The sequence below is a fragment of the Fistularia commersonii genome, chromosome 1 (genome assembly GCF_037954325.1).
Source record: "Fistularia commersonii isolate RoL2024-O1a breed Wild chromosome 1, RoL_Fcom_v1.0, whole genome shotgun sequence".
Lineage (NCBI taxonomy): Eukaryota > Metazoa > Chordata > Actinopteri > Syngnathiformes > Fistulariidae > Fistularia > Fistularia commersonii.
The window spans coordinates 1456968-1482914 of record NC_141284.1 but is presented as its reverse complement, the minus strand read 5'-3'; the positions used below and the strand labels follow the sequence as shown (position 1 = coordinate 1482914).

The 25947-nt window shown below is 45.2% G+C and overlaps 2 protein-coding genes across 2 annotated transcripts; one reads left to right on the top strand and one right to left on the bottom strand.

The window, feature by feature from the left end:
• Positions 1-963: 963 nt before the first annotated feature.
• Positions 964-14730, bottom strand: LOC147237018 (fibronectin type III domain-containing protein 7-like). Its single transcript, XM_086164405.1, has 14 exons — positions 14686-14730; positions 14556-14571; positions 14183-14443; positions 13081-13341; positions 11312-11572; positions 9033-9296; positions 7518-7772; positions 7179-7436; positions 6842-7096; positions 6511-6765; positions 5001-5264; positions 3630-3659; positions 3468-3509; positions 964-1115 (listed from the first exon to the last, which is right to left on the bottom strand). The coding sequence occupies exons 1-14, from the start codon at positions 14728-14730 to the stop codon at positions 964-966; spliced, it is 2619 nt and encodes an 872-aa protein (XP_086020531.1).
• A 1086-nt stretch (positions 14731-15816) lies between these two features.
• On the top strand, positions 15817-25203 carry stxbp3 (syntaxin binding protein 3). The gene is made up of 19 exons (XM_086177612.1): positions 15817-15904; positions 17318-17367; positions 17905-17986; positions 18064-18140; positions 18224-18296; positions 18387-18487; positions 18620-18765; positions 19322-19415; positions 19597-19721; positions 19793-19891; positions 19978-20035; positions 20119-20184; positions 20964-21044; positions 21776-21911; positions 21997-22103; positions 22197-22295; positions 23035-23120; positions 24024-24172; positions 24510-25203. The coding sequence occupies exons 1-19, from the start codon at positions 15859-15861 to the stop codon at positions 24611-24613; spliced, it is 1779 nt and encodes a 592-aa protein (XP_086033738.1). The 5' UTR covers positions 15817-15858; the 3' UTR covers positions 24614-25203.
• The last annotated feature ends 744 nt before the right edge of the window (positions 25204-25947 follow it).

Below are 25947 nucleotides of genomic sequence, written 5' to 3'. Positions count from 1 at the left end.
GCAAAAGGGGACAAGTGCCAATGAAACCAAAGTCAAGAGTATAAACTTGGGAATTGGGACTCCATTGATGCGGCGCGAGGGGTCGGACAAAAAGTGTCGTCGAGCCGTTCCGCTTTTGAAGTCGGGGATGTGATTATTTGTTTTTCTTTGATTGGACTTTTATGTAAAGTTAAATCTTTATCCTTCTGGAAAAGGCGAGGTGGACTGATGCGGGGCGCGTCGGTGAATCGAGGGCCATCGCCGCCCTCGACGTGTTTTACAAAAAAAGGAAGTCAACGTGAAAGCGGATACGGGATTGAAAACCCCGAAGGAAACTTTAGCCGCCCTTTCCGAACAATGGAACAATTTCCAAGCGCCGTGAATAAGAACAAGGGACCGTATACGCCTTGATACAGTACGTCTTTGTGTTTTCACCGAGCTGCGATATCGTCCTGCCGCTGACACAGTTACGGGTCACAGGTAGCGACTGTGACACGATGCAGCCGGTCAGAAAAGTCCGGGCGTGTTGGTCGTTTTCGAGTACGCGGCACTTTTATTTTGGCGGTCGGAGTCCGAGAGGCTCAGGGGATCGTGTCCGACACAAAAGATGTTTGGCTAAATTGGTAAAATTAAGAATGGCAGTTTCATGCATATTTGAAATCTGGGTTCTCATTAACGTCATCCTCCCCACGTCATAGAGACAAACAGCCATTCACCCTCTCACTCACATCACATAAACAATGAACCTCCGGCATGTTTTTGGACTTTGGAGGAACCCGGAGAATTCATGTCGTACAGAGAAAAGCAACTATTCAACCTCTCCTTCACATGTCACAGAGACATACAGACATTTGCTTGTCGATGCAATTATAGAGGGATACATTTGAGCCATACAATGAAGTGGAAATTATACTGAGAGCAGGTGTCAGCATTTGTGAGCAGTGGCAGTATAGCTTCATGTGGAAAACGAGAACCCCAGATGCATTATTTGCTTTGAGAATGCTGGTAGGGAAGTACAGAGAAGGTGCCTTTGTGGACCTGGAAGAAGGGATGCCGAGAGAGGAGCAATGGTATCGTATGAGGAAGTCTGAAGTGGCAGAGAAGTACGTTAGACTGGTTCAGGACATGTATGCTCGCTTTGAGACAGTGGCACGGTGTGCTGAGGGGGTAACAGAGAAGTTCAAGGTGGAGGTGGGACTCCATCAGGGATCAGCTCTGAGACCCTTCTTGTTCACAATGGTGATGGACAGGCTGACAGATGAGGTTAGACAGGAATCCCCATGGACCATGATGTTTGCAGATGACATTAGGATTGTTAGTGAGAGCAGGGAACAAGTTGAGGAACATCTAGAGAGGTCGAGGTATGCTCTGGAAAGGAGAGGAATAAAGGTAAGTCACAGTAAGACAGAATATATGTGTGTGACTGAGAGGAACCCCTGTGGAACAGTGAGGCTGATTTGAGTGGAGGTGGAGAAGGTGGAGGATGCCAAGTACTTAGTGTCCACAGTCCAGTTCAACAGTGAGTGTAGAGCTGTGAGAAGAGGTGAAGAAATGACAGCGGTGAGTCCAGCGATGCTGTATGGCCTAGAAACGATGACAATGACCAAAAGACAGGAGGCAGAGCTGGAGATTGCAGAGATGAAGATGTTGAGGTTCTCTTCGGGAGCGACCAGGACGGAGAGGATCAGCAATGAGGCCATCAGAGGGACGGCACATGTTAGATGTTTTGGAGAGGTCAGATTGTCCTCACAGAGGCCACCTCTGAGCCCTGGAAAACAGATTTCAGGCTTTGTGTTTCGGTACAATACAATACGAACCTTTAATTTACATGAAATGCAGAGTCCCTTGTATCCTCTGGAGATCACAAATTGGCACTTGGAAATGTTTGGCACAGGACACTTCCTTGTGCCGTATGCCCGATTTTAATCAGTGTCATGTCAGCATTGACCAAACACCCTTATAAACGGGAAAACGACACAACCTGCCATCAGTGACAAAGCATTCGTAACGCTCCAACAAATTTCGTAATGCCATAATAAGTCGACAAGGAGGAGCTCAAGCCGGTGACCTTTAAAAACCTTCCCTATTGTATTTTCCAGAACAAAAAGGAGAGGAGAATGAACACGTCAGGGACCAAAGAGAGGAGCATTCATGTCTTCTGACATTGATTTATTAATCTTCTTATCAGGACGGTTATTAAACGCAGCGTCACCGAGGCGGGACGCTATGCAATAAAACGCCCCAAACTTCGCGACTTCGGCGAACAGCATTGTGCGACAGCGCCGACGCTTTCGTTTTTGCTTCGAATCCCCGCAGAGAACCGACTTGTATGCTCGCAGGTGCGGCCGGGACAATGGGAGCCGCCCTTTTGTGGAGAGGGAGCTAAGTGAAACCTGGATTTTGGCCAGGAAGGCCTTAAAGGGACACGGATACATCGCCGGCAAATGGAATTGGTGGAGATGCCTTACTCCAGAGTAGGTCCACTGCGAGATGGTCGTTCTTCACGACCAAACCCTTTGCTGAGGCCTCGAGTTCCTACTCGCGCTTCGGGTATTTGATTTGAAAATTCAACTCTTGTCGTTTTAGATGGTTGCATGTTTCTAGACGTGGCCCTCGGATGGATCCATGGTGAACCTCGCCTCTCGCCCAATCACAGTGGAGCTAACGCAGTTTCCAAAGTGAATTTTAGAGTCAGCACCAGAAAAGCAAAGAATGGATGAAACTTTTAGGAAGAAACGAAATAAACTCGACTGCATCGGCACTCAAAAAAAACCTAGTACATTCGACAAAAAACACAGATCGGAAACGTAATGATGGGAATTCTTTTATTAGCAGAAAAGACACACATTTCTGACGTTCGTCTTGTCAACAAACAACGGCAACGTGAGTTTAATCCCGCTTTGGTTCGAGGTCAAACTCCAGTTCCTGGTGCTCATCTTCAAGAGGCTTCCGACTTGGGGCCGAGATGCAGAATCAACTTTACTTTCTGTCAACTTTTGAATCGAATAGTTTTAAATCAACAGGTCGCATTTAATGGTTTAATGGTAATTTAATTTTTTTTTTTTTGTCACAATAATCTGGGCCAAGAGGTTGCGTGATGTGGACTACAGGACTGTTTGAACCGAACCCCTGGTTGCTCCGACATTTACATCTCTGCACGTGCTCTTATGGGGTTTGTTGGAGAGAAATGTCCAACGTTTACACTGAACTCAGGGTTATCTGTAATATTATCATCGGTTATCGTCGCGTGAAGGCAGGTTTACATCGTCGTCATTGCGTTTTCGGTGTCCGGGCGACGCTTTGGGAAGAAGAAGAGCTGGAAAACCTTCTTCTAATTAGCGTTGAGAAGCTGTGGGGGAAAAAAAAAAAAAAAGCCCAGACGATCAAAGGGGAAATTTTATTTCATTTGATTTTTTTCCACAGAATGCATTAAGTTTAATTAAGTTTAACACTGTTAGCACGTATCTGCTCCGCTAATAGATATTTACCCACCAGCTGCTCATCCACACTTCTCTTCCCTCTGTAAATCACTGGAAAAGGAGGTTTGCATTAAAATCAAACAGGACAAAAGTATAATTTCTGATTTTAGATCCTGCAACTCTGTGTTGTTTGGTATTTAAATATTAGCAGGGGTGAAATCCCAAACTCACCCGTTGCAATGTCGCTCCCCGTGCAGGTGACTGCCGAGAAATAAGACGGTCAGATAAAAATTCCCGACAGGGTGATTGAAATAAACATTAAAAAAAAAAACCAATTAGCAGCACCTGATCTTTGATAAAAATTATATCAACATGCCGTTGCAAGAGTTTGGTAGACATGTATTTTGTTTAATTACAATTACATGGAATTGTAATTGCAATGCAAGACAATTCACCCTCAATGCATTGACGTTAATGTCCAAGAAATATTATCTCTTTTCCAAAAAATGGTAAATGTTTTTGTTTTCCCGACGCAAATGCAGCAAGTTCCTAAAGCCACTCTGTTGTTTTTTTCAACTTGAAGTTTCCACTAGGTGGCGCTGTTGCACCATGTTAGTGAAATTTGATAAGATGCGTCGAGGATCTACTTCCTTTTTGTTCACTATTTGTTGTGTTTTCTTGCTTCTTGTGTCGACAAGCCCTTTATACGTTCAGAGCGTTTCCACTTAAAGTTCACACTTTGGCCTCTGGGTGGCGCTGTTGCGCCACATTAGCGTTATTTGGGCAATACTTCCTGTTTGCGTTCCCTCCGTTTTGTAAAATATCGGATAAATAATGACATATCCTGTAAAATATCAGTAAACAAAAGGCAAAAATTGGCAAATAATCTGTTTATTAAGGCGTGGAAGATTCGTCCCAGCAGTTTGGCATCAGCCGTTCACGAGCGTTAGCATGCTAGCACCAAAGTTTTGTCATTTTAGCTGAGAAAAGTGGACAAAGTCACTGCTTTAATTCTGTCCGACGGTGAAGAACATTGCATCTTGTGGTTTTGGTGAAACTTTGTGATTGTGGATGTTTTAAAACGTAAATATGCATTTATTTGGTTTTACTTAATGCGTCAGCAGCCGTTGATTGAATTCCACTGAATTATAATATCTTGTTTGTTTGTTTTTTCTCGTTTCACATCACATATCTTTTTTTAAGTCATTCTTGACTGGCGATTTTAAGTCAGCCCGACTCAGATAAATAACTCCAATCTTAAGGTGAGGCTTTCGTCTCAAGGCGAATGCAAGCAGAAAGGAACTAATAACAAACAGTATGAAATAGGGGAAATAAAGCGACCCCTCCATTTGTACGGTTAGCGGTTCGGTTACCAGCCTCCCCGCTAACCGATGGTCAGGTTAGCGACTCGCATGTTTGTGAATGGTTGAATGCCACCAAGCGTGAACCCCATTCAAACCGCAAGGTGCAAAAGCTCCCTATAAGCGAAGGTTTTTAAGAAAAACGCCCCTTTATCTCAGCGAAACGTTAGCTAACCGTCTGGACCTCGATGAGATCCTTCATCTGGAAGACTCAGAGTTTATCCCGTCCGGCGTGAGATACCTGAGTAGAGTCTTTGCGGGCAGAAGAGGACTTTGCCGCCCCCTGGCGTCAGCGGGGCCACGTCCACGTTGAACACCTTCCCGCACTGGACGCCGTCGATGTCACAGCTGCTCCCCCCGGGGGACGCCGTGCACGTGTAGTTGTTGCCGCCGCCCGCCAGGTCGGCCACGTAGCCCTGGCGGCCGCTAGCGGCGGCGCGCCAATAAACCCGTATGGAGTTCCCGCTGAGCCGGTAGAGCCTGACGCCGGACGGGCAGCAAGCGCCTGGTGGAGGCGACACGGGTTAGTGACCTGCCAGGTTTGGGAGGTCTTAAACGTCTGGTTAGCGCACAAAAATGATAAAGTTAACTGTTAAAGTGATTCTGATCGGTGGCTGGACAAAGATGATCCTTCAACATTAAACCGAACCCTGTTTTCCCCCCGGTCTGCTTTCGGGTCCAGACCTTCTCCGTCGTCACGACGACTCCGAGCCCAGATCTCTACTTGTGTCACAAAGTGGAAAAAAAACAGCGAGCGACGGCTTGGAAAACTCCCAAGTTGATGCACTCCTAAGTGGAGTTTCCACGTCTGATATGAGGACATGTAGGAAGTGGAGCTTCCAGGCAGGAGGTCAGAGGTCAGAGGTCAGAGGTCAGAGGTCGGCAACTCGCGGCTCTTCCATCTTTACACTGCGGCTCCGAGCCGAAGAGAAATTATAAATATTTAATTGAAGTGTATTTCATTTGTGTCAATTCCTTTTTTTAACTTTTAGTTCTAAGTTGGGAGATTATTGTGATCTTGAAATATTAAATCAAATTATATTTATTATTTTTCGTGCCTCAAAATAACGTCACACTGGCGGAAGCCGGTAAAGTCCCGATGTGCAGATGCTGTGCGCAGAAGTTCAGGAGCAGAAGTCCCATAAACCAGGTAAAATAAATATTTATGAAGATATTTTGCAAATATTTATTTTTTACAGACACAGTGATTTTTTTTTCCCGATTTATTTTTAAAATTCAGGTCAAGGCTCCGCTACACGCTCTGAAAGCCCAAAGCTCAAAATGAGTTCATTACATAAATAAAATAAAAAAAAATTTTTGTAATACTTTGTGAATTTCAGAAGCAACACACTTCACACTTGTTTATACAAAGTGTAAAGGTGGTCCCTTTATTTTAGACGTCAAAAAGTAATTGCGGCTCCCGGTGTTTTCTTTTCCGAGGAAACCGGGTCTAAATGGTTCTTTGGATGTTAAAGGTTGCCGACCCCTGGTTCAGAGGAAGACCAGGAGAAGGTTTATGGACGCGGTGAGAGAAGATATGAAGTTAGTTGGTGTGAGAGAGGAAGATCCAGAGAAAAGGGTCAGACGGATCGGTTGATTCACCGTCGCGACCCCTGAAGGGGAAACCCCAAAGGTGACGAAGAAGAAGAAGAAGAAGAAATATTCCGGTCTTGTGAATCACATTTCATGATTACACATTTCCCAAAGCGGCGTCCTGCTTCCCCGCCCGCGAAACATCTCCCATCACTCACTGGACGAGAAGCCCTCGTAGGTGCAGGTCGTCCGGCGCCCGCTTTGACTGTCCGCCTCCACGGTGACGGTGTAGGTCGTCCCGCAGGTGATGCATCCCATGAGGCAGTGGGAGTCCCGGGTGCGGCAGCGAGCGCGGCCACGCGGCGAGGATAGCGAGGCGAGGAACGTTTGCGCGCCTTTAGCGTGCGACCACGACACGTTGGTCATGGCCTGCGTGACCTGGTCCACCGTGAGCTCCGGCGGGCAGCAGGGATCTGCAGAGATCGAAAGAATCAAACAAACAAACGGAATCGCGAGCGTTTGAGACAAACCCCGCCTCCGATCGCTCACCTGTTTCCAGAGTCTGCGAGTAGCTGGGTAAACTCCGACCCGCGGCGCCGGTCGCCGTGACGCTCACCTCCAACACCGAGCCGCAAGGCAACCCGCCGATGTCGCAGTCGCCGCCGTCGCTCGTGCAGGTGTAAATCCCGTCGGCGTCCGACGCGCTCGCCGTGTACGTGGCGGCGCGGTTGCTCGCCGTCCAGCTCACGCCGACGCAGGTGGAGTTCTTCATTTCCAGCCGCAGGGACTCCGGCGTGCACGGGGCTGGAGGAAAAAGCGGGATCGGATCCTTCACCGACTTCCTTTTTTTTTTTTTGTCCTTCTGTTTTGTCGTTTCCTGCCGTACCTGTCTCCTCGGCGTGGGTCTGGCACGCCATGTTGCACCCGCTGACGTCGTTGCAGGGGGTCACCACCACGCCGTAGGTCCTGTCGCAGCCGAGGTCGGAAAGGGCGCAAACCGGCGCCGTGTCGTTGCACAGGATGACCTCCGACCCGTCCGCCGCCCGGGTCCGGTACACCTCGGCCCCCCTCGCCGCCGCCCAGGTGATCTCCAGCGCGTCGTAGCCGACCAGAGAGACGGACACGTCCTCCGGACAGCAAGGCACTGCCGGGGGGTGAAAACCGGAGCGTTTTAAAGGTAAATAAGAAAAAGATCCGCCGCAGGATCCCTCGCGTTCGGCCTTACGGGTGGTGTGGTTGACGACGGGCCCCGGAGGGCCGACGCCGGCCCGGTTGGACGCGAACACGGACATCAGGTAGGTGAAGCCGCACTGGCAACGGAAGGCGCAGTCCAGGCCGGTGGTGTTGCACGTCTCCTCGTGGCCGTCGTACCTCTTCACGTACGCCAGGTAGCCGTCGGCGTGAGGCGCCGCCTCCCACGTCAGCGTGCAGTTGCCTTCGGGCGACTCCTCCAGGGCCGGAGACTCCGGCGGGCAGGGGACTGACAACGGGAGAAGGTCAGGATTCGATCCGTGCGAAGTAGGATTACGTGTCGTCTCGCTTTGTTTACGCCGCGTCTTCATATAGAGACACGCGTCTGTTGACGTTCACGTCCACATTTTTGGTTTTCTATGTTAAAATGAAAATAATAATTTTCCGGCTTTTCGAATCCACAAGCTTTTATAAACCATTTCGAGTGATGCTATCATGGAGAGACTTTCTCTGCTACCTGGAAACACAGACTTTTTTTTTTCTAAGGATAAATGTTATTATACAATGTACTCAAATGGGGTTGGAATAGTTTTGTATAAATACCGTTTTGTGTAGATATCTTAAATATGTTTATTATATTTTTGTTGCCTATGTGTATATATTTATATATTCACACTTAAATAGGAAATATTTATACTCCTATTTAAAAATATTTCACTTTTATATTCTTGTATATTTTTATTTATGTATATATTCAGATTTAAATATTAAATATATATGCTAAGTTAAAAAATATTTTATTTTGTATACTCAGATATTTTTATATATTAATATATTCCGATTTAAATATTAAATATTTATACCCATATTTAAAAACATTACACTTTTATATAATTGTTAATTTTTATATATGTATTCAGATTTAAATATTAAATATTGATACTCATATTTAAAAATGTTATATTTTATATCCTCAGAATTGTTTATATATTTATAAATTCAGATTTTAATATTTATACTCACATTTAAAAAATATATTTTTATATATTCATATATTCAGATTTAAATATTAAATATTTTATTAATATATTAAATTAATTAATTTTATTAGTATATTAGATACTTTCCTGTGCATCGTGTATTTGCAAGTGTATTTGCAGTCCCTATGTCCTCTATTGTAAGTCGCTTTGGATAAAAGCGTCTGCCAAATGCAATGCAATGTAATGTAAAAATATCTATACTCATATTTAAAGCCTTTATATTTTTATATACTAAGATATGTTTATATATTTATGTTTTCACATTTAAATATGAAATATTTATACTCATATTCATTGATACTGTATTGATACTGTCATTGCCGCGCTTACATTCTTAGATAAGATAATTTAAGATAAGATAATCTTAAATTATCTTATCAGAAAAGCAGAGGCAGGACCTCCAGGAATGTGAATTCCGTGAATATTACCGCTTATTCCTTTTCCTCTGGCCGTACGTCGGGGTCACGTCGGGTTTGAATGCAATCGTGAACCCCTTTTTTCTCACTCACATGTGGTGAAGCTCACGGGTCCGGACGGGTGGCTCCGACCCGCCTCGTTCCACGCCACCACCAGGACGGCGTGCACCTCGCCGCAGCCGACCGGGGTCAGGGCGCAGGAGCTGTCCGCCGTGTCGCAGGTGAGGTTCCGGTCGGAGGTCACGCGGAACCAGACGGGTCCGTGAGGTTCGGGACGGAGCTCCCAGGACACGGTCAGCGCCGCCAGGCTGCCGTTCGCCGACACGGACACGTCGACGCCAGACGGCGCCGGAGGTCCTGTGGGCAAAAATGATTGATTTAAGTAAATGTGGGCGTCGTGTAAAAACAGACAGAATTAAGAAACGCTCGTCCGCTAGCATTCGTTTTCACCGAGGGCCGCGGCGGCAACATGATTGCCCTCAAAGGGCCACATGGAGCGCTAACACAATTTAATGTCGAATAAATGGAGCTAAATAACTCTGAATTTATTACTCAGTCAAATCCAAAATGTCTGATCAAGCTATCCAAGTGAATACAGAAAAATATCATTTTATATCAATATCAATTTGTTGTTTTTCTGGAAGGCTAACTAGCATAATTAGCTCCATGTTTGGTGTCAAAACGGCGCCGTAGCTTGTACTCTTTGACAAAACAAAAGACAAAACACTTTTTCTCCTCAGAGCACAGTTTCAAGTGAATAAAGAGAAATATCATTTTATATAAATATCAAATTTTTGTTTTTCTGGAAGGCTAACTTTAGCATAATTAGCTCCATGTTTGGTGTCAAAACGGCGCCGTAGATTGTACTCTTTGACAAAACACTTTTTCTCCTCAGAGCACAGTTTCAAGTGAATAAAGAAAAATATCATTTTATATAAATATCAAATTTGTTGTTTTTCTGGAAGGCTAACTTTAGCATAATTAGCTCCATGTTTGGTGTCAAAACGGCGCCGTAGATTGTACTCTTTGACAAAACAAAACACTTTTTCTCCTCAGAGCACAGTTTCATTCTGTTTCATTAAAAACATTTTTGACACATTTACTCACTCTCGTAAAATATGTGCCGTGGCTCATAAAAGGTCGGGAAACACGAAGTAGAGTTTGGAAAAATCCACATACCAAAATTACTCCGAAAATAAAGATGATTTATTTTTATATGCAACACAAAAAAAAACTTTTTCTCGCGTGACATTTCGAGCAAAAACAAAGGCTGTTCTTCAGATGCTTGTGTTTTAACAAACATGTTATTGTTGCGCCATTTTTAAGGAGAATCATCATGTAGACAATTTAGACACTTTATAGTTTATTTGTATTTCTTATTTTCCCCTTTTTTTTACTGTTTATACAATTTTCTACTATTATTTATTATTGTTATATTTTTCTTGTAACTCTACCACAACAATTTCCTTCAGGATAAATAAAGTTGTTCTTATTTTTATTCTTAATTGGTTTCCTCCTTTTTTTTTTTCTGCACGCTTCTTGCTGGATAATAAAAAAAGCATCTGAAGAACAGCTCGATGTTTTTGCTCGAAAACTCTTTTTTTTTTTTTGCACTATATGTAAAATAAATCATCTTTCTTTTCGGAGCATTCTTGGCGTGCATTTTTAATCGGACGGGTGATATCATGACATATTAACCACTATTAATGTGCCTATTTTTTTTTTTTTACTGTTTATACAATTTCCTACTATTATTTATTATTGTTATGTTTTAGGGAATAAATAAAATTTAGGGATAAATCAATTTGTTATTCTCATTCTTATTTTTGAATTTATCCCCTGAAACCTGTTATCTTTTCGCTTTGCGAGCCGGATTTAACCCGTTTAGCCCTGACGAGTTTGACACCCCTGATCTAATATGTTCATGAATACATAATATAGTAGTAGTAGCAGTAGCATGTAAATGCACTAAAAAAATTTATTAAGGATTAACATGTTAAAGCAATTTTTTTTTTTTTAAATGTAGCAACAGCTTGAAAAAAATGTGATAAATTGAAATTGGAAGGCGCCGCTCTCAGCATCTGATGCCGATATGGACGAGAGTGTGTTATTGTGTGTGTGTTATGTGTGTTATTATTGAATTCCTCAGGGTCGCAGGGAGGCGGAGCCTATCTAGAGTTGGGGCTCAACATGGATCCATCACGGGGCCACATATGAAGACATACAGGGTCTCCAATGAACCGCAGGTTTTTTGGACTGCGTGAGGAACCCGGAGAACCCGAGGAAGAACATGGAGACCAGCGAAAACCACCGCTTTTCCGAGACACTCGAGGGACGCGGCGGCCGTGTTTTGAAACATGGCTCGTCCTTACGTGTGGTCTGGTTGGCGTCGGCGCTCCGGTCGCCCTTGCGGCCCTCGGGGTCCCAGGCGAAACCGCTGATCACGTAGAGGGACCCCGGATCCAGGCCGGAGAAGATCGCCGAGCTCTCGGAGGCGTTCTGCTTCCAGACGCTGTCGGAGCCCGGCTGGCGTACGGACAGCGTGTAGCGGACGGCGTGGTCGACGGGAACCCAGGACACGGCGATGCTGTCGTTGCTGGGCGAGGAGGCGGAGAGCTCCGGCGGCGGCAGCACTGCGGAGGAACGGGAAACCCGGATGACGTTACCAGCGCTGATATTTAATAGCTCCGGATGAGGTTAGACAGGAATCTCCATGGACCGCGATGTTTGCGGATGACATTGTGATCTGTAGTGAGAGCAGACAACAGGTGGAGGAACATCTAGAGAGGTGGAGGTATGCTCTGGAAAGGAGAGGAATGAAAGTTAGTCGCAGCAAGACAGAATATATGTGTGTGAATGAGAGGAACTCGGGTGGAACGGTGAGGCTACAGGGAGTGGAGATCAAGAAGCTGGAGGATTTCAAACAGTCCAGAGCGTAGGAGAGTGTGGAAAACAGGTGAAGAGACGGTCCAAGCAGGTTGGAATGGGTGGAGAAAAGTGTCAGGGGTACGAAGAGATAGAAGACTTTCAGCCAGAATAAAAGGAAAGGTGTACAAGACAGTGGTGAGACCAGCGATGATGTTTGGACTAGAAACTGTTCCAATGACCAAAAGACAGCAGGCAGAACTAGAGGTTGCAGAGATGAAGATGTTGAGGTTCTCTTTGGGAGTGACCAGGATGGAGAGGATCAGGAATGAGTCCATCAGAGGAACGGCACATGTTAGGTGTTTTGGAGAGAAGGTCAGAGAAGCCAGACTGAGATGGTTGGGTCATGGACAGAGGAGGGATGGAGAATATATTGGTCGACGGATGCTGGAATTGGAGCTGCCAGGCAAGAGGTCTGGAGGAAGACCAAAGAGAAGATTTATGGACGTAGTGAGAGAAGATATGAAGGTAGTTGGTGTGAGAGAGGAGGATCCAGAGAATAGGGTTAGATGGAGAAGGTTGACTCGCTGTGGCGACACCTGAAAGGGAAAAGACCAAAGGAGAAGAAGAGTTTGTCAGAGAGGTGCAGGACATGTATGACTGAGACAAAATGATGACTGAGATGGTTTGGACATGAACACTCCTCTTATCATGTCCAAACCAGGGCGAAGATCTGGGTAGAAGGTTGCTGCAGGTGGAGCTGCCAGGCAAGAGGTCTGGAGGAAGACCAAAGAGAAGATTTATGGACGTCGCGAGAGAAGATATGAAGGTAGTTGGTGTGAGAGAGGAGGATCCAGAGAATAGGGTTAGATGGAGAAAGTTTACTCGCTGTGGCGACACCTGAAGGAAAAAGCCAAAAGAAGAAGAAGATGAAGAAGATGCGGACAAAAAAAATCGGCTCGCGTCGATCAAATTTCCCGTCTCTCACCCCGGGGAGGGAATGAGAGGTTACAGATAGGAGGGCGCCGTGAAGACGGACCTATTGTGTCCTCCGAAGGTCAGGTCTCGTTACCATTGAACCAGGACGAGCCCCGAGGAGGGTTGAGAAAAAACTGACACCTGGACGACTCAAGATGCATCCCTACTTTACAAACGGGACAATAAGGCGGATCGAATGGCCCTCTCGGTGTTTTCTCCAGAATCGCGTGACTCGCGGTTCGCGGTTTGGCGGTGCTTTTTGGGTTTGTCGTGATTCACAGAGGTTTTGGAAAGCTACCTGTTTTAGCGGTGACCGAACCAGACGGCTGGCTGCGGCCCCCGTCGCTCTCCGCCATGATGCTGAGCGTGTACTCGGTGTACGGACGCAGGAACCGGATCTCGGCAGGCGAGCCGTACACTTTGTCCTCCCGCGTAAAACCGTCGGCGCTCTGGACCCGTACGACGTAACGCGTGGCGCCGTTCCTCGCGCCGAACTCCACGATCAGCGTGCGGCTGTCCTTGGGCTTCACCGTCCGGATGGGATCCATCACATCGGGAGCTGAGGGAGTTGAAAAACAACGTTTTAAGCATTTTGAAGAGGATCTGGAAACATTGAATCTTTGAATTCAATTGTGATCTTGCAGGTGGAATCTCGCTAGGATGCTAGTTATGATACAGGAGCGCTTCTCTGATTAGCTTAGCAATACAGTACACCTTAGCTAATAATATACTGCTCAAAAAAATAAAGGGAACACTTGAACAACACAATGTAACTCCAAGTCAATCCCACTTGTGTGAAATCATAGTGTCCACTCAGGAAGCGACACAGATTCATTTGGACTTGTTTTAAGGACATTACATCAAAGTTGGATCAGCCTGGAGTTTGTTTTTACACTTTAATTTGGAGTGTGATTCCTAATCCAGACCTCCATGGGTTGATACAATTGATTTCCATGGATCATTTTTGTGTGATTTTGTCGTCAGCACATTCAACTGTGTAAAGAGCAAAGTATTTCATAAGAATATTTCATTCATTTAGATCTAGGATGTGTTTTTTTAAGAGTTCCCTTTATTTTTTTGAGCAGTGTATAAACATCAAACTGAAGATAATGAGACTAAACAAGGAGTGCAATGAAAAGAGCCCACAATCTGTATTTTACTTACAAAAAAACAGCAGTTAAGTGTCAATAAGTTGCATTAAGACAAGCATTTCATGCAGCTCCGGGTTAAATATGAGTGAAACTACTTTCAAACGACCAGAGACGTTTTGTAAACATCTCCAGATATGATCCAAAATATGCAGCGTAACTATTCACAGGCTTTTATTCAAATCGGAATTGATCGATTGATATAATGGGAGCTACGCTGCTCGCTCACCGTTCGCCTTTGGCGCCGCTCACCTGTTTTCCACTCGACATCGGCGCCGCTCAGGACCTCCTCCAGATCATCCAGAGCTTCAACGGTGAAGACGTACGCGGTGTTCGGGGACAGGGAGTTGACGGAGCCCATCACGGTGTCGGGGCCGAACCGGGCGAAGGCGACGGAGGTGTCCGGGGAGCTTTTGGGGAACACGGTGATCTTGTACGAGACGGCTCCCGCGTACTTGGTCCATCTGAGGATGGCGGTCTTGGACGTCGTTGAGAACACGTGAACCGTGAGATCTGGTTAAAGAGACCAAGGGTTGCTTCGATTTAATACATTTAATTTCATTTAACGGATTAATTCTTTCAATAAATCCGATTCATTTGTTGAATTATTATTCATTTCCAGTACCTGAAGCAGAAGCGGCCTGTAAATTAAAACGAGAATAGGATTAGAGGCGTGATTTGCAAAATGTTACGCATAACACTTTCTGCTTTTTGATTTAAATGTTTCATATCAGTTCCCAACAAATTGACCTTACCTGTGAGCACATCATCAGGACGACAGAAATCCCGAGCCACCCCATCGCACTTGTTCTTTATTTCTGTTTATTTACGTTCTCCTTTCTACTTCTTCTGGATTGTCGTCGGAGCCTTGCTGTGAACGACGTCCCCGTTTCTTGAAGGTGTCTGGTGTCGGCTGAGGTTGAAATACTTGAAACCCGGACCCTCCCAACGGAGACGGGCGTCCAATCGGCGCAAAGCAAGCGTGCACCTTGGGGCGGGTGAAAGGTAAGCATCCGACTAGCTACAGGCTAGCCATTCTATACTCAATTCAAGGTATCATAACGTCAAAAAGGTACAACTCTGGCAAAGAAAGTTGACTGGTTCGCTTCCGTGCTTAAGGTGTATCTATTTTTCGTAACAGAAGAAGCTTATTCACAGCAGAGAATGAAACATTTTATATTCTATATTGTACATTATCCCGAGTCAGCGGTCACAATATTATGATTATATTTGAAGCCACATTTTGGGTAAACATGTACCGTGGCGTTGAACGAAAAAAAAATCCCTTCCTGGTATCATTTCTGAGTGCGTCCAAAGCACAGGAGAGTCATTTCACCCTGACAGGATATGAGAATCAACTCAGAATTAGTGTTTGGACTTTTCAATGCATCATTTTTAGAGCAGGTCTGGACCAAACTCTTTGAAATGATTTAGGAAACCGGCCTTTCGCCATTGCAGAGACCTCGGACAGATCCCAGCTCTAGGTGTGCGGCCTTCTGCCTCGACCAGCCGGGGTTAAACTAAAGAAAGACAAGGACCGGATAGTGTGATAAAGGCGGGTGGGTGCAGACACAAATGATTGATTACTACTAATGCCATTATGACTGGCGGTAACATCGCGATAACTGAAATGATACAGTAATTTTCTTTCATATTCATAAAATATTTGATGGACGCCTGGTGAGACCAGTACAGGTGACTGCTTTTGTTAAAAGTAATGAGAGTCTAAATATAGCTAATTAAAGCTGTTCATTTAAATGTAAATGCTGTAGATAAACTTAGTGTTTATGGCTGAGAATATTTAAAATCCTGCATGTCATGAGTTTCAGGGTGTGAAAAAAACTACAACTCCCAGTCGCGGTTTGATGACGTCATGGGAACGACCAGGAAGTGCCAGGCAGAGAGGCGCGGAGGAAACAAGGAACAAGATGGCAACTGGCTCGGAACACGGGCTGAAAAGGATAGTTTGGAAAAGTAAGTTCACCCCACCGGATGACATCTTGTTTAATGTCGTAATTCTGGGCTACATCCGCGACACTTTTCGCGTTCAAATGCGGAGAGATGTTTAAAGTCGTGTTGTTGTTTTTATTTACGAACAACTGTTGTTTCCCGTGTGACTTTCTCGCTCTGAAAACAACAGCCGAAGTAAGTTCAGTCATTCCGTTGTTCAGCAGAAATTAGTCTGGGTCGGAAACTAGCAAAAGTTGAAGTAGTTCTTGGTCCCGAAACTGCCCGGTATTGCAGTTTTCCCCGGCTTTCTGTCCCAAAGTGAAGTACTTGTTGATAGTAGAGTGAGGTCGGAGTGTCGCCGGGAGTGTCGCCGGGAGCCCCGCCTCAGCGCCGCCGGCCGGTGAGCTCTCCTCCCCGGGTGACAGCGCCGCCACCACCGGCTGACATGTCAGTGCGTTTCTGCCTCTTCATTTCTCCCCTTTCTCACCCCTCAGCCTTCCCTAAATAACTCTTTATTTTGAAACAATTCGTCATCCCGGGCCCGGCGGTGGCAAAGATCCACTTTTTAGGATTCGATCAAACTTTTACGAGTGGCGCATTTTAGTCATAATTGCTCCAAAATACTGTTGAAGGATAGACAGAAACTACTTGTTGATTCTCCGATAAAGTGAAATATGTGAATACAAAGTTTGTTGAGAAGAATTGGAGACCCTTAATCTCCCGTATGTTTGAATGACTGAGTGAATTTGTTGTTTGTTCATATGATGGGTGAATGAGAGAGTGAATGGTTGCTCTGTAAGTCGCCCTGATTGGTCCAGAGTGAACCCCACTTCTTTCCAATAACAGCTGCGATTGGCTCCAATAATACTGATGATAATAATAGTAACCATAATAGTGACTAATACTTCGAAATCTTCACTTCCTGTCGTCAGTGGCCGCCGCGGCCAGTCCACCTTCCTCCATCTAACCCTCCTCTCTCACAGCAACTCGCTTCCTTTCCTCTTTCCCTCCATCCATAAACCTCCTCTCTGGTCTTCCTCTACACCTCAGCATCCTTCCACCCAGATCTTCACCGTCCCTCCTCCGCCTTCATTACGTTGCGCGACTGTAAGCTTACGTCCACGTTGTCCAGTGTTTATATGAGGGCAGCTGTGGCTCAGTTTGTTGGGCGGATGTCCGGATCTTCTCGTCTGCATTGCCCTTGAGCAAGACTCTGACCCCCCCATCCCCAGTTGCTCCGGATAGTTTGCAGCTTGCATGGCAGCTGTGTGTGAAAAGGTGAATATAAACCAGTGTAAAATGCTTGAAGCGACAAGGTGTCGAAAGCGATGTGTAAGACGAGACCATTTACATAAGTTGCTTTGTGGTTTTTGAGCGAATGTCAAGCAGAGAAAAGGGTGTGATTTAGGCCGTGTTGTTCTTTTTATTTTTTTACAGAAATAAAAGAAACCATTATCGCAGACTGCAAAAAGTCCGAAGTATGGAAGGTAAGCATAAAAATAAAACAACTAAGACGAATAAGAATAAGAATAACTTTATTTATCTCGAAGGAAATTGTTGTGCCAGAGTTTCAAGTAAAACATAACAATAATAAATAATAGTAGGAAATTGTATAAACAGTTAAAAAAAATAAAGGGGGGAGATAAGAAGTATAGATAAAACTATAAAGTGTCAAAGTCAAGGCTATAAAGTGTTTTACGGTCTTAAGTGCAAAAAAAAAAAAAAAAAACAAGGAAAAAAAACAGAATATTCCTGCAGAAATATTTAAAGTAGCTGCTACTTGTTGCAAAATAATCAGCACTGACCGCCTCCCAAAATTTCACAGAGGTCAAGGTCATCGTGGGCTCCTGCACTGGACAGGACTCAGCTAGTCATTCTTTTAACTTATCCATGTAGAAGACAAGGGATAAAACAATTTTCTCTTACTTTGGCCGAATTTTGTAGGTAGAGTATAAAGTGCTGCTCCTTGCCATGGAAAATCCACAGCGGGGAACGCCTCATTTGCCAACCTGTGTCCTTCACAGATTCTGATTTTGGATCCCTTCACCACCAGACTCCTCTCATCATGCTGCAAGATGTCGGACCTGATGTCCGAGAAAATAACAAGTAGGTGGGACTTTGACAAAGAAGGGTTTTGCGGGCCTCAGTTGTAGAAGTTTGAGCTGAGCACTTTGTTTCTCCAGTTGTGGAGGACCTGTATAAAAGCAGAGAGCCCGTGCCAGAAATGAAAGCCATCTACTTCATGACGCCGACGTCTGAGGTTTGCTCTCGTAACAACCATGACCTTCGCTATTGTTGCCGGAGCCCGATTGGCTTTCACATCCGCCGTCTCGATTTCAACAGTGTGTGCGAACCCTGATTTCTGACTTCACCCCCAAAGCCAAGTACAAATCAGCATATGTTTATTTCACCGACTGTAAGTAAAGCTCGGCAAGCCTCGAACAAACGCGATTGTACAAGTTTTGCCCCTTTCCGCATCAGCTAAAAGTGTGTTTCCGTCTCCCAGACTGCCCCGATGACCTCTTCAACAACATGAAGCTGCAGTGTGCAAAGCACATACAAGTATGCAAGGAAATAAACCTTTCCTTCTTGCCCCAAGAGGCGCAAGTAAGTGTGTTCTCCGAGGTCATTTCCTAATACTGCAGTTCATATGTCGTCGATGCGGATCCTCCGTTTTTATGTTTTTTTTTTTGGGAGAAAGAATTGTTGAAGTTGAACGTGTCGAAATTCTTTTCAAAGGTGTTCACGTTCGACAACCCGTCAGCCTTCAAGAGCATCTACAGCCCCAACGGCCAGGATAAAACGAAGACGCTGGCGGCGCTGGCAGACCAGCTCGTCACGCTCTGCGCCACGTTGGACGAGTACCCGGGCGTCAGGTATAAGAAGTAAGTCACGGCAGATCCCGTTACCCGGCTCGCAGCGCCCCTTGGAGGAGAAGAACAGTACGGGTGAATCTGTTGCAAAGCTAAGCTAAAAACACAGACTCGTAGGAATTGCATAGTTGTAACTTTTTTTTTAAAGCATCTTAGTGCGTTTTCTGGGCGACAGATGTGGTTAGACAGGAATCTCCATGGACTCTGATGGTTTGCAGGTGACATTGTGATCTACAGGACTGTCTCTATCACAATATTCTAATTTTCTTTATCTTCTGTCAAATGTCATACATTCTGGATTCATTACAAATCAACTGAAATATTGCAAGCCTTTTATTATTTTAACATTGCTGATCATGGCTTACAACTTCAGAAAACAGGAGGAGGTTTATGGATCAAGGGAAAGAGGACAGGCGAAAAGAAGGTTGATTATCATCAAAACATATGTTTTAAAAAACACCATTTATCTCCAAAACATCTCGCAGCATTTCAAACGTCTTACAACGAAAACTAATAAGCACTTGGGTGGATCAAAATCACATTTCCTCACAACTCCTGTCCCCTCCAGAGACAGCTGCAGGGACAATGCCAAGATCCTGGCGGAGCTGGTGGACAACAGGCTGGCCAGATATTACGAGCTGGACGACAGCGGCAAGAAAAAGGTGAGGTGTTTTTTTTTTTCCCCGACGGGATGTTTACAGGGTAAACGCCGACCTTCTTCAGGGGAGGGACCGGGAATCTGATAGCGCGTGGATCTGCCTGCGTCCTGTTTAGAAAGCGAGGAGATTCATAATAAGATTACAAGGTGAATGAATCAAATGTTTACCGTTTTCGTCTCCTCAGGGGAAGACGCAGGCCCAGCTGCTGATCGTGGAGAGAGGTTTCGACCCGGTGAGCCCCATCGTGCACGAGCTGACCTACCAGGCCATGGCCTACGACCTCATCGACATCCAGAGCGACACGTACAAGTAAGGCCGACCTCCCTTCCCTTAACCTGCGCGACCCGTCCGCCGACCCTCAAACGGACCGTGTGTTTCAGGTACAAGTCCAAAGACGGCTCGGAGAGGCAGGCGCTGCTGAACGAAGACGACCAGCTCTGGGTGAAACTCCGGCACAACCACATCGCGGAAGTCTCGGCGTAAGTACCGGACGCTCCACTGTCCGGTCCCCCTCGGGACGTTTTCTCGCGATCCCAGAGCTTTACTCTGTGTTTTCACACGCCAGACAAATCCCCAAGATGGTGAAGGAAATATCGGCGAACAAGAAGCAGCCGGACGGGAAGGTCGGCGCGCCGCCGTGCGTTCTTTCGTAATCTCCCGCGCCTCCCGACGCGGGAGTGAACGTCTGAAATCCTTTGTTTTCCAGATCACCATCAGCAATTTGGCCCAGCTGATGAAGAAGATGCCCTCCTTCCGGAAGCAGCTCACAGAGGTACGTCGAAATCGGATTCCGTATCTGAGATGGTGAGAAGAATCCTCTTAAGAGTTGTTAACAATGGAGTATGGTGACGTTATGAACTTGCAAACGATGCTCCCAGCAGGAGGTCACCACAGCCAATCATCTCACCCCTTCCTCCCACACCATCTTTCTTCATGTCCTCTTTCCCTTCATCCATAAATCTCCTCCCTGGTCTTCCTCTGGTCCTCCTGCCTGGCAGCTCCAGCCTCAGCATCCTGGATCTTCTCTGTCCATGTCCCAAAGTCTGACTCCAGACCATCTAACAATGCGCTGTCCCTCTGATGGACTTGTTCCTGATCCTCTCCATCCTCTACCTCACAAAGGGGAACCTCCACGTCTTCATCTCTGCCTCCTGTCTTCTCCTCAGTGTCTCCAAACCAAACACCATGGCTGCTCTCACCTCCGTCATCTCCACCTTTCCACCCCTGAGATTTTTCTCCACCATTTCCAACCTGCTTGCACTCGTTTCTCCGCCTCTTCTCCGCCCTCTCTGCACCTCTGAACTCCTCATACCTCCACCTCTCTAGGTTCTCCTCCACCTTCTCCCCGCTCTCACTTCATATCACAGTGTCGTCTGCAAACATCATCACATTCCATGGAGATGTTGACCTGTAAACACAGACCTTCATGTATAACCCCAGACTAATAACTCTTCTTCCTCCTCTGAGATTATTTTCAGACTCCTTCGGCCGCCTTAAAGGAACAACAACTCACTGTTATCATTTTCTATTTTCTCTCCATCTAAACTCCAGAAAACAATCCACCTGCAGTTGGCCGAGGACTGCATGAAGCACTTTTCGAACAACGTGGAGAAGCTCTGCAAAGCCGAGCAGGTGTGTTTAAAGCGCTGCTCCACGAAGGGACGGTCAAAACTTTACGAACCGAAAGCCGAGCATCGAGGCCTGAGCAGTTGCGTGCTCATAAACTTGGCTTTTTCTAATTCATACTCAGAAATCAAAACGCATAGCGTCGTCGTCCCCTGCCGCTGGGTTTAAAAAACTGAAATTTCCGGACTTGTTTCACACGCTTTGAACACTGCGGGTCATTTATGGAATTTTTTTGTTTTGCCTCGTCGCATCGGGCCGATGAAATGATCGTGAAATTCTGCGAAGAGGACGACTTTTAGCGTGCAGGAGGAGGACCGAGATAGCCACCAGCTGGACAAAGCAGGGATAGAAAATGGATGGATGCACTTTTCCTTGTGTTATTTATTATTTCCGTCAGCAGTGTTGCAGGCACTGTTTGGGGAAAAAAGCATTTCCAGTACGTATTGGTAGATTACTGGTATGCAATTAATTCAAAGTTTAAAAAAAATGTTTTTCTGTGTGAATATCTCATGTTACAATGCAGACAAGCGCGGCCTACATATGTAAACATATTTTTATTTGTTTATTTTTAGCCGGTGCGGCTTATATTCAGTGGTTAGCGACAAGGGGACCTTTCAGTTGACTGGCCACCAGTTCAGTATCAATATCAGAATACTTTATTGATCCCCCAGAGGGAAATTCAGAGCTGTGATAGGCTCCGGCGTCCCCCGTGGATTACGGTCGTTTCTTCGTTGCAGGACCTGGCGGTGGGTCTGGATGTGGACGGGATGAAAGTGAAGGACCCCATGAGGACCCTGCTGCCCGTGCTGCTGCACCCGTACAGCACCTACGACAAGATCAGGGCCGTCCTGCTTTACATCTTCAGCCTCAACGGTACGCCGCGCTTCTTCGACGCGAGCATGCGGGTAGATACCGACGACCGACTTCACCCCCGCCGCTCTCTTTGGTCCGGATACAGGAACCACGGACGAGAACCTGAGCAAGTTCATCCAGCACGTAAAGATCGAGGACGAGCGGGAGTTTATCCTCAACTGGAAAGAACTGGGAGTCCCCATCATCACGTCGGTACGTGGAAAACCGAAGCACCGCTGAAACCCCCCGCCCCCCCGCCACCGCCGCCGCCACCGCGCTCATTGTTCGCGGTGCTTTTGTGTGCAGCCCGGCTTCTTCTCACGCAAACCCAGCCGACGGGACCGTTCCCAGGAAGAACACTACAACCTCTCCAGGTGGACTCCGGCCATCAAAGATGTCATGGAGGTCGGTGCGATGAGATAAGATATTGACCCCGAACTATCAGTGGAATATGTTCGAGCGGTACAAGTAAGATCCACAATAGGAAGATAAAAAAACATTTCAACCTGTCGCCTGATTTAGGTCACCGTGGCGTGTAAGCATCCGTGGGAAAACGATAGAAAACACGATGCAGGTCATCCCGTAGGCGTGTCAGATATGGGTTAGCGTGGCTCCGTTGTTGTCGACTCCAAACAGCGTCTATTGTATGTTAAATGTTTTCTATTGAGATTTCCATGCAAGTAACCAGGCGGGACATCACCGCCACCTGTTTTCCTTCTTTGGAAATAGTTGTTTTCAAGTTAGGTTCATTTCTAATTGGCTGTTAAATGAATCACAAATTAATTTAAAAAAAAAACAAAACAATTAAAGTGCTGTGTTTCCTTGTTTGGAAATTAAAGTAAGCTTTCTCATGAGATGGCCAGTATATTCTGAATTACATGTGATTTTATATCATGCTAATGCTATCGCGGTATTGTTTAAATGTTAGCAGCTGGATTTAATGTATATAAGATATTTAAATGTATAAATATATAAATGATATTAAAAAAGGTACTTTCTATAAGAAAATTAAGTAAATCCAGCTGTCCAACAAGCATGAAGAACATTTGATCGTGAATCCTCTTTGAAATGAAGTGCTTTTCATCCGTCGATGGGTTGTGCTGCGTGAAAATGACTGACAGGCGACAAACCCGTCTGTTTTCAGGACGCCGTGGAGAACAAACTCGACGTGAAAGAGTGGCCGCACCAGTCCGAGTGTCCCGCCGCCTGGAACGGCTCCGGCGCCGTCAGGTGGGATCCATTATCACGCCTTTCTCTCAAAGTTCTCCGGGTTCCTCGAACAGTTGGAGACTCTAAATTGTCCAGATGTGTGAATGTTGTGTCTCTATTTATGAATGAGTGAGTGAATGGTTGCATGTCTCTGTATGATTATGGAATGAGAGTGACTGGTTGAATTTTTCTATATGGCAGGGGAGGCAGGAGAAGCCGTGCCTCACTTGCCAATCTTGGAATGCAAAAAAATTCCAAAAAAGATCTTTTTTTTTTAATTCGTAATGTCTGGATTTTCACATTTACTGCTCAAATACTGAGAAGAGAGGTGCCGTGAGGCTGTGGACTGTTGTGCCTCAATGACGCTGACTGCTGGCACGTTCTCCATGTTTTCAGTATTTCCGTCTCTCTGTATGTCGCCAAAATGTTTAAAAATGTTTTGCTATATGAACTACATTTCTAAAGTATAGTGTTTTTTGTCAACAACTTACTATTTCTTGTGGCGAGCGGTCAGAAAACGGCTGCCGAGAGCCAGTCAGTGAGGCACGCAGTTCTCCTGCCTCATGTTAGGGGGCGCTCATGATTCAAGGGATTCTTCTTGCGACTCCTCGGCTTACTCGGCAAATAACGTACCCTGTAGGTTTATATGTTTTTAGATCTAATTGTGATGAAGTCAGTACCTCAGCAGCCACGAAGCTCGCCTCGCATCATTGTCGGAAGTTGATATGATGTGTGAATGTTGTGATGGTGCTATGTTGGTGCTTTTTAACGGCATAAATATCCGCGTCCTTGCACAACTTGCGTTCCAGTCAAATCACAAACAGTGTCTCCAGCGACACTTTGTCTCCCTCTTGTGAAGAATTGGATCCATTGCGTTCCATTGCGTCACAGTGTGTTTCCTCCCGTCCTTTCTGTGTCACACAGTGCTCGTCAGAAGCACAAGGCCAGCGCCCAGGACGAGCGCCGGAGCGGCTCCCGCCTCATCGTCTTCATCATTGGGGGCGTCAGCTACTCCGAGATGCGCTGCGCCTACGAGGTCTCGCAGGCGGTCAAATCCTGTCAGGTCATCATAGGTGGGTTCCTCCTTGACCTCCCTGAGGAAGGTGGGGAAAACGTATCAGACCCATTTGATGTAGAAGGTCCTTCTCGGTCTCATGATGCATATTTTCCTGTTATCTAACATCCCGCCGTGGTTCATTTCTCCTGCGCTTGAAATCCTCCACCTTCTTGATCTCGTTCCACCCGGCTTCCTCTCATTCACACACAATTATCATGCTTGTGCTTATTTTTGATTTTACTTGTGCCCATTGTGCATATTTTATATGTATCTTTAGTTCACTTTTATCTGATTATGCTACGAATGGCAACCCATGCGATATTAAATGATATTGAATTTTCTTTTTCTTCCAGGGTCTTCTCACATTCTGACGCCCACCCGCCTCTTGGATGATATTAAGGCTCTGAGCAAAGGCCAAATGGAGACTTTCACAATAGATGATGGAGGCAAAGTCTGAGTCCCAACAAACTAACGCAAAACACACACACACACGTTACTTCTAAATCTCACTCAGAGCTACAACACATGCAACTTCATGAATGGAAAACTAAGGGAATTGTTAAAAAATAAAAATAAATGATGCATTTCACTAATATTTACGCTATAACACCTAAATCTGGCGCGAGTTTGCTGTGGGTTTGACCACAGACCCACTTTTAGGAGTACTTTCTTGGACCAAGACTATTTTAGAATAGTCTTGGCTTAAGAAAGGAAGCTTCTGAGAATCATGAGCTTGTTAGAACTGAATTTGTCTCAACCTTCCAAGAGCATTTTTGCCTATTTGAGATTGATCTCTTTTTTTTTTTTTTTTTTTTGCACAGAGAAGTTTCTGGGAGTTTTTCCAAAGCTGTCTATGAAACTTGCGGGACCGTTGGGTTGACGAAAGTAGCGCCACGCTAATGTACATATTGTACCTAAGCACTGAATCCTTTCACGACTTACTTGTAACAACTTATTAACACTTGAAATATTTCCAAAGAAGCATTTTAATGCGGTTATTTTCCTCGATTTTTGAACAGCTGACTATTAAATGGATGACGTGGTTCACATCGTGTCAACGGTTTGTCGTTTTGTGTTGTAAGCAGCTGCTAGCGATGACCTGGGATGGGGAAGAAATAGAAAACAAGATAAAATCTGTCCCACTTCTTTAGAAACTTATGTTTTTGTGACCTCGCAGTTTCACATTTTTTTGGAGATCATATTTCACATCATCTTTATCGTCAGTCGTTCGGATAATAGAAGGTCTGATGGTTGCAGTTTCACATATTCGGGAAAAGATGTCACCATAGCAATCGTGTACCTCCTTCAAACCCATTTTTAGATTTAATAAGTTGCTTTACACATTTTCGTTTGCTCGCTTTGACACGAAGACGACTGAAATGATATTGGATGGATCATGCATAGAACTGGATCACAAAACCAAGAAAAATATAGGTAGATAGACGGATGGACAGATATTAATTGATAGGTGGATGATGGAAGGATTGATTGATAGGCGGATATATTGATAGATGGACAGATAGGCAGACGGAATTAATTGAATGTCATAGATGGAGAGATAAGATAAGATAAGATAAGATAAACTTTATTAATCCCGAAGGAAATTGTTGTGCCAGAGTTACAGAAAATATAACAGTAATAAATAATAAAAAGAAAAGGCAGAATTAGAAATAAAAATAAACTATAAAGTGTCTATAAAGATAGCTAGATGCATTTGATTGGCTAATTTATAATCTGATAAATTGACTGGCTAATCAATAGATAGATTGATAGCTAGGTAGCTCGATAGCT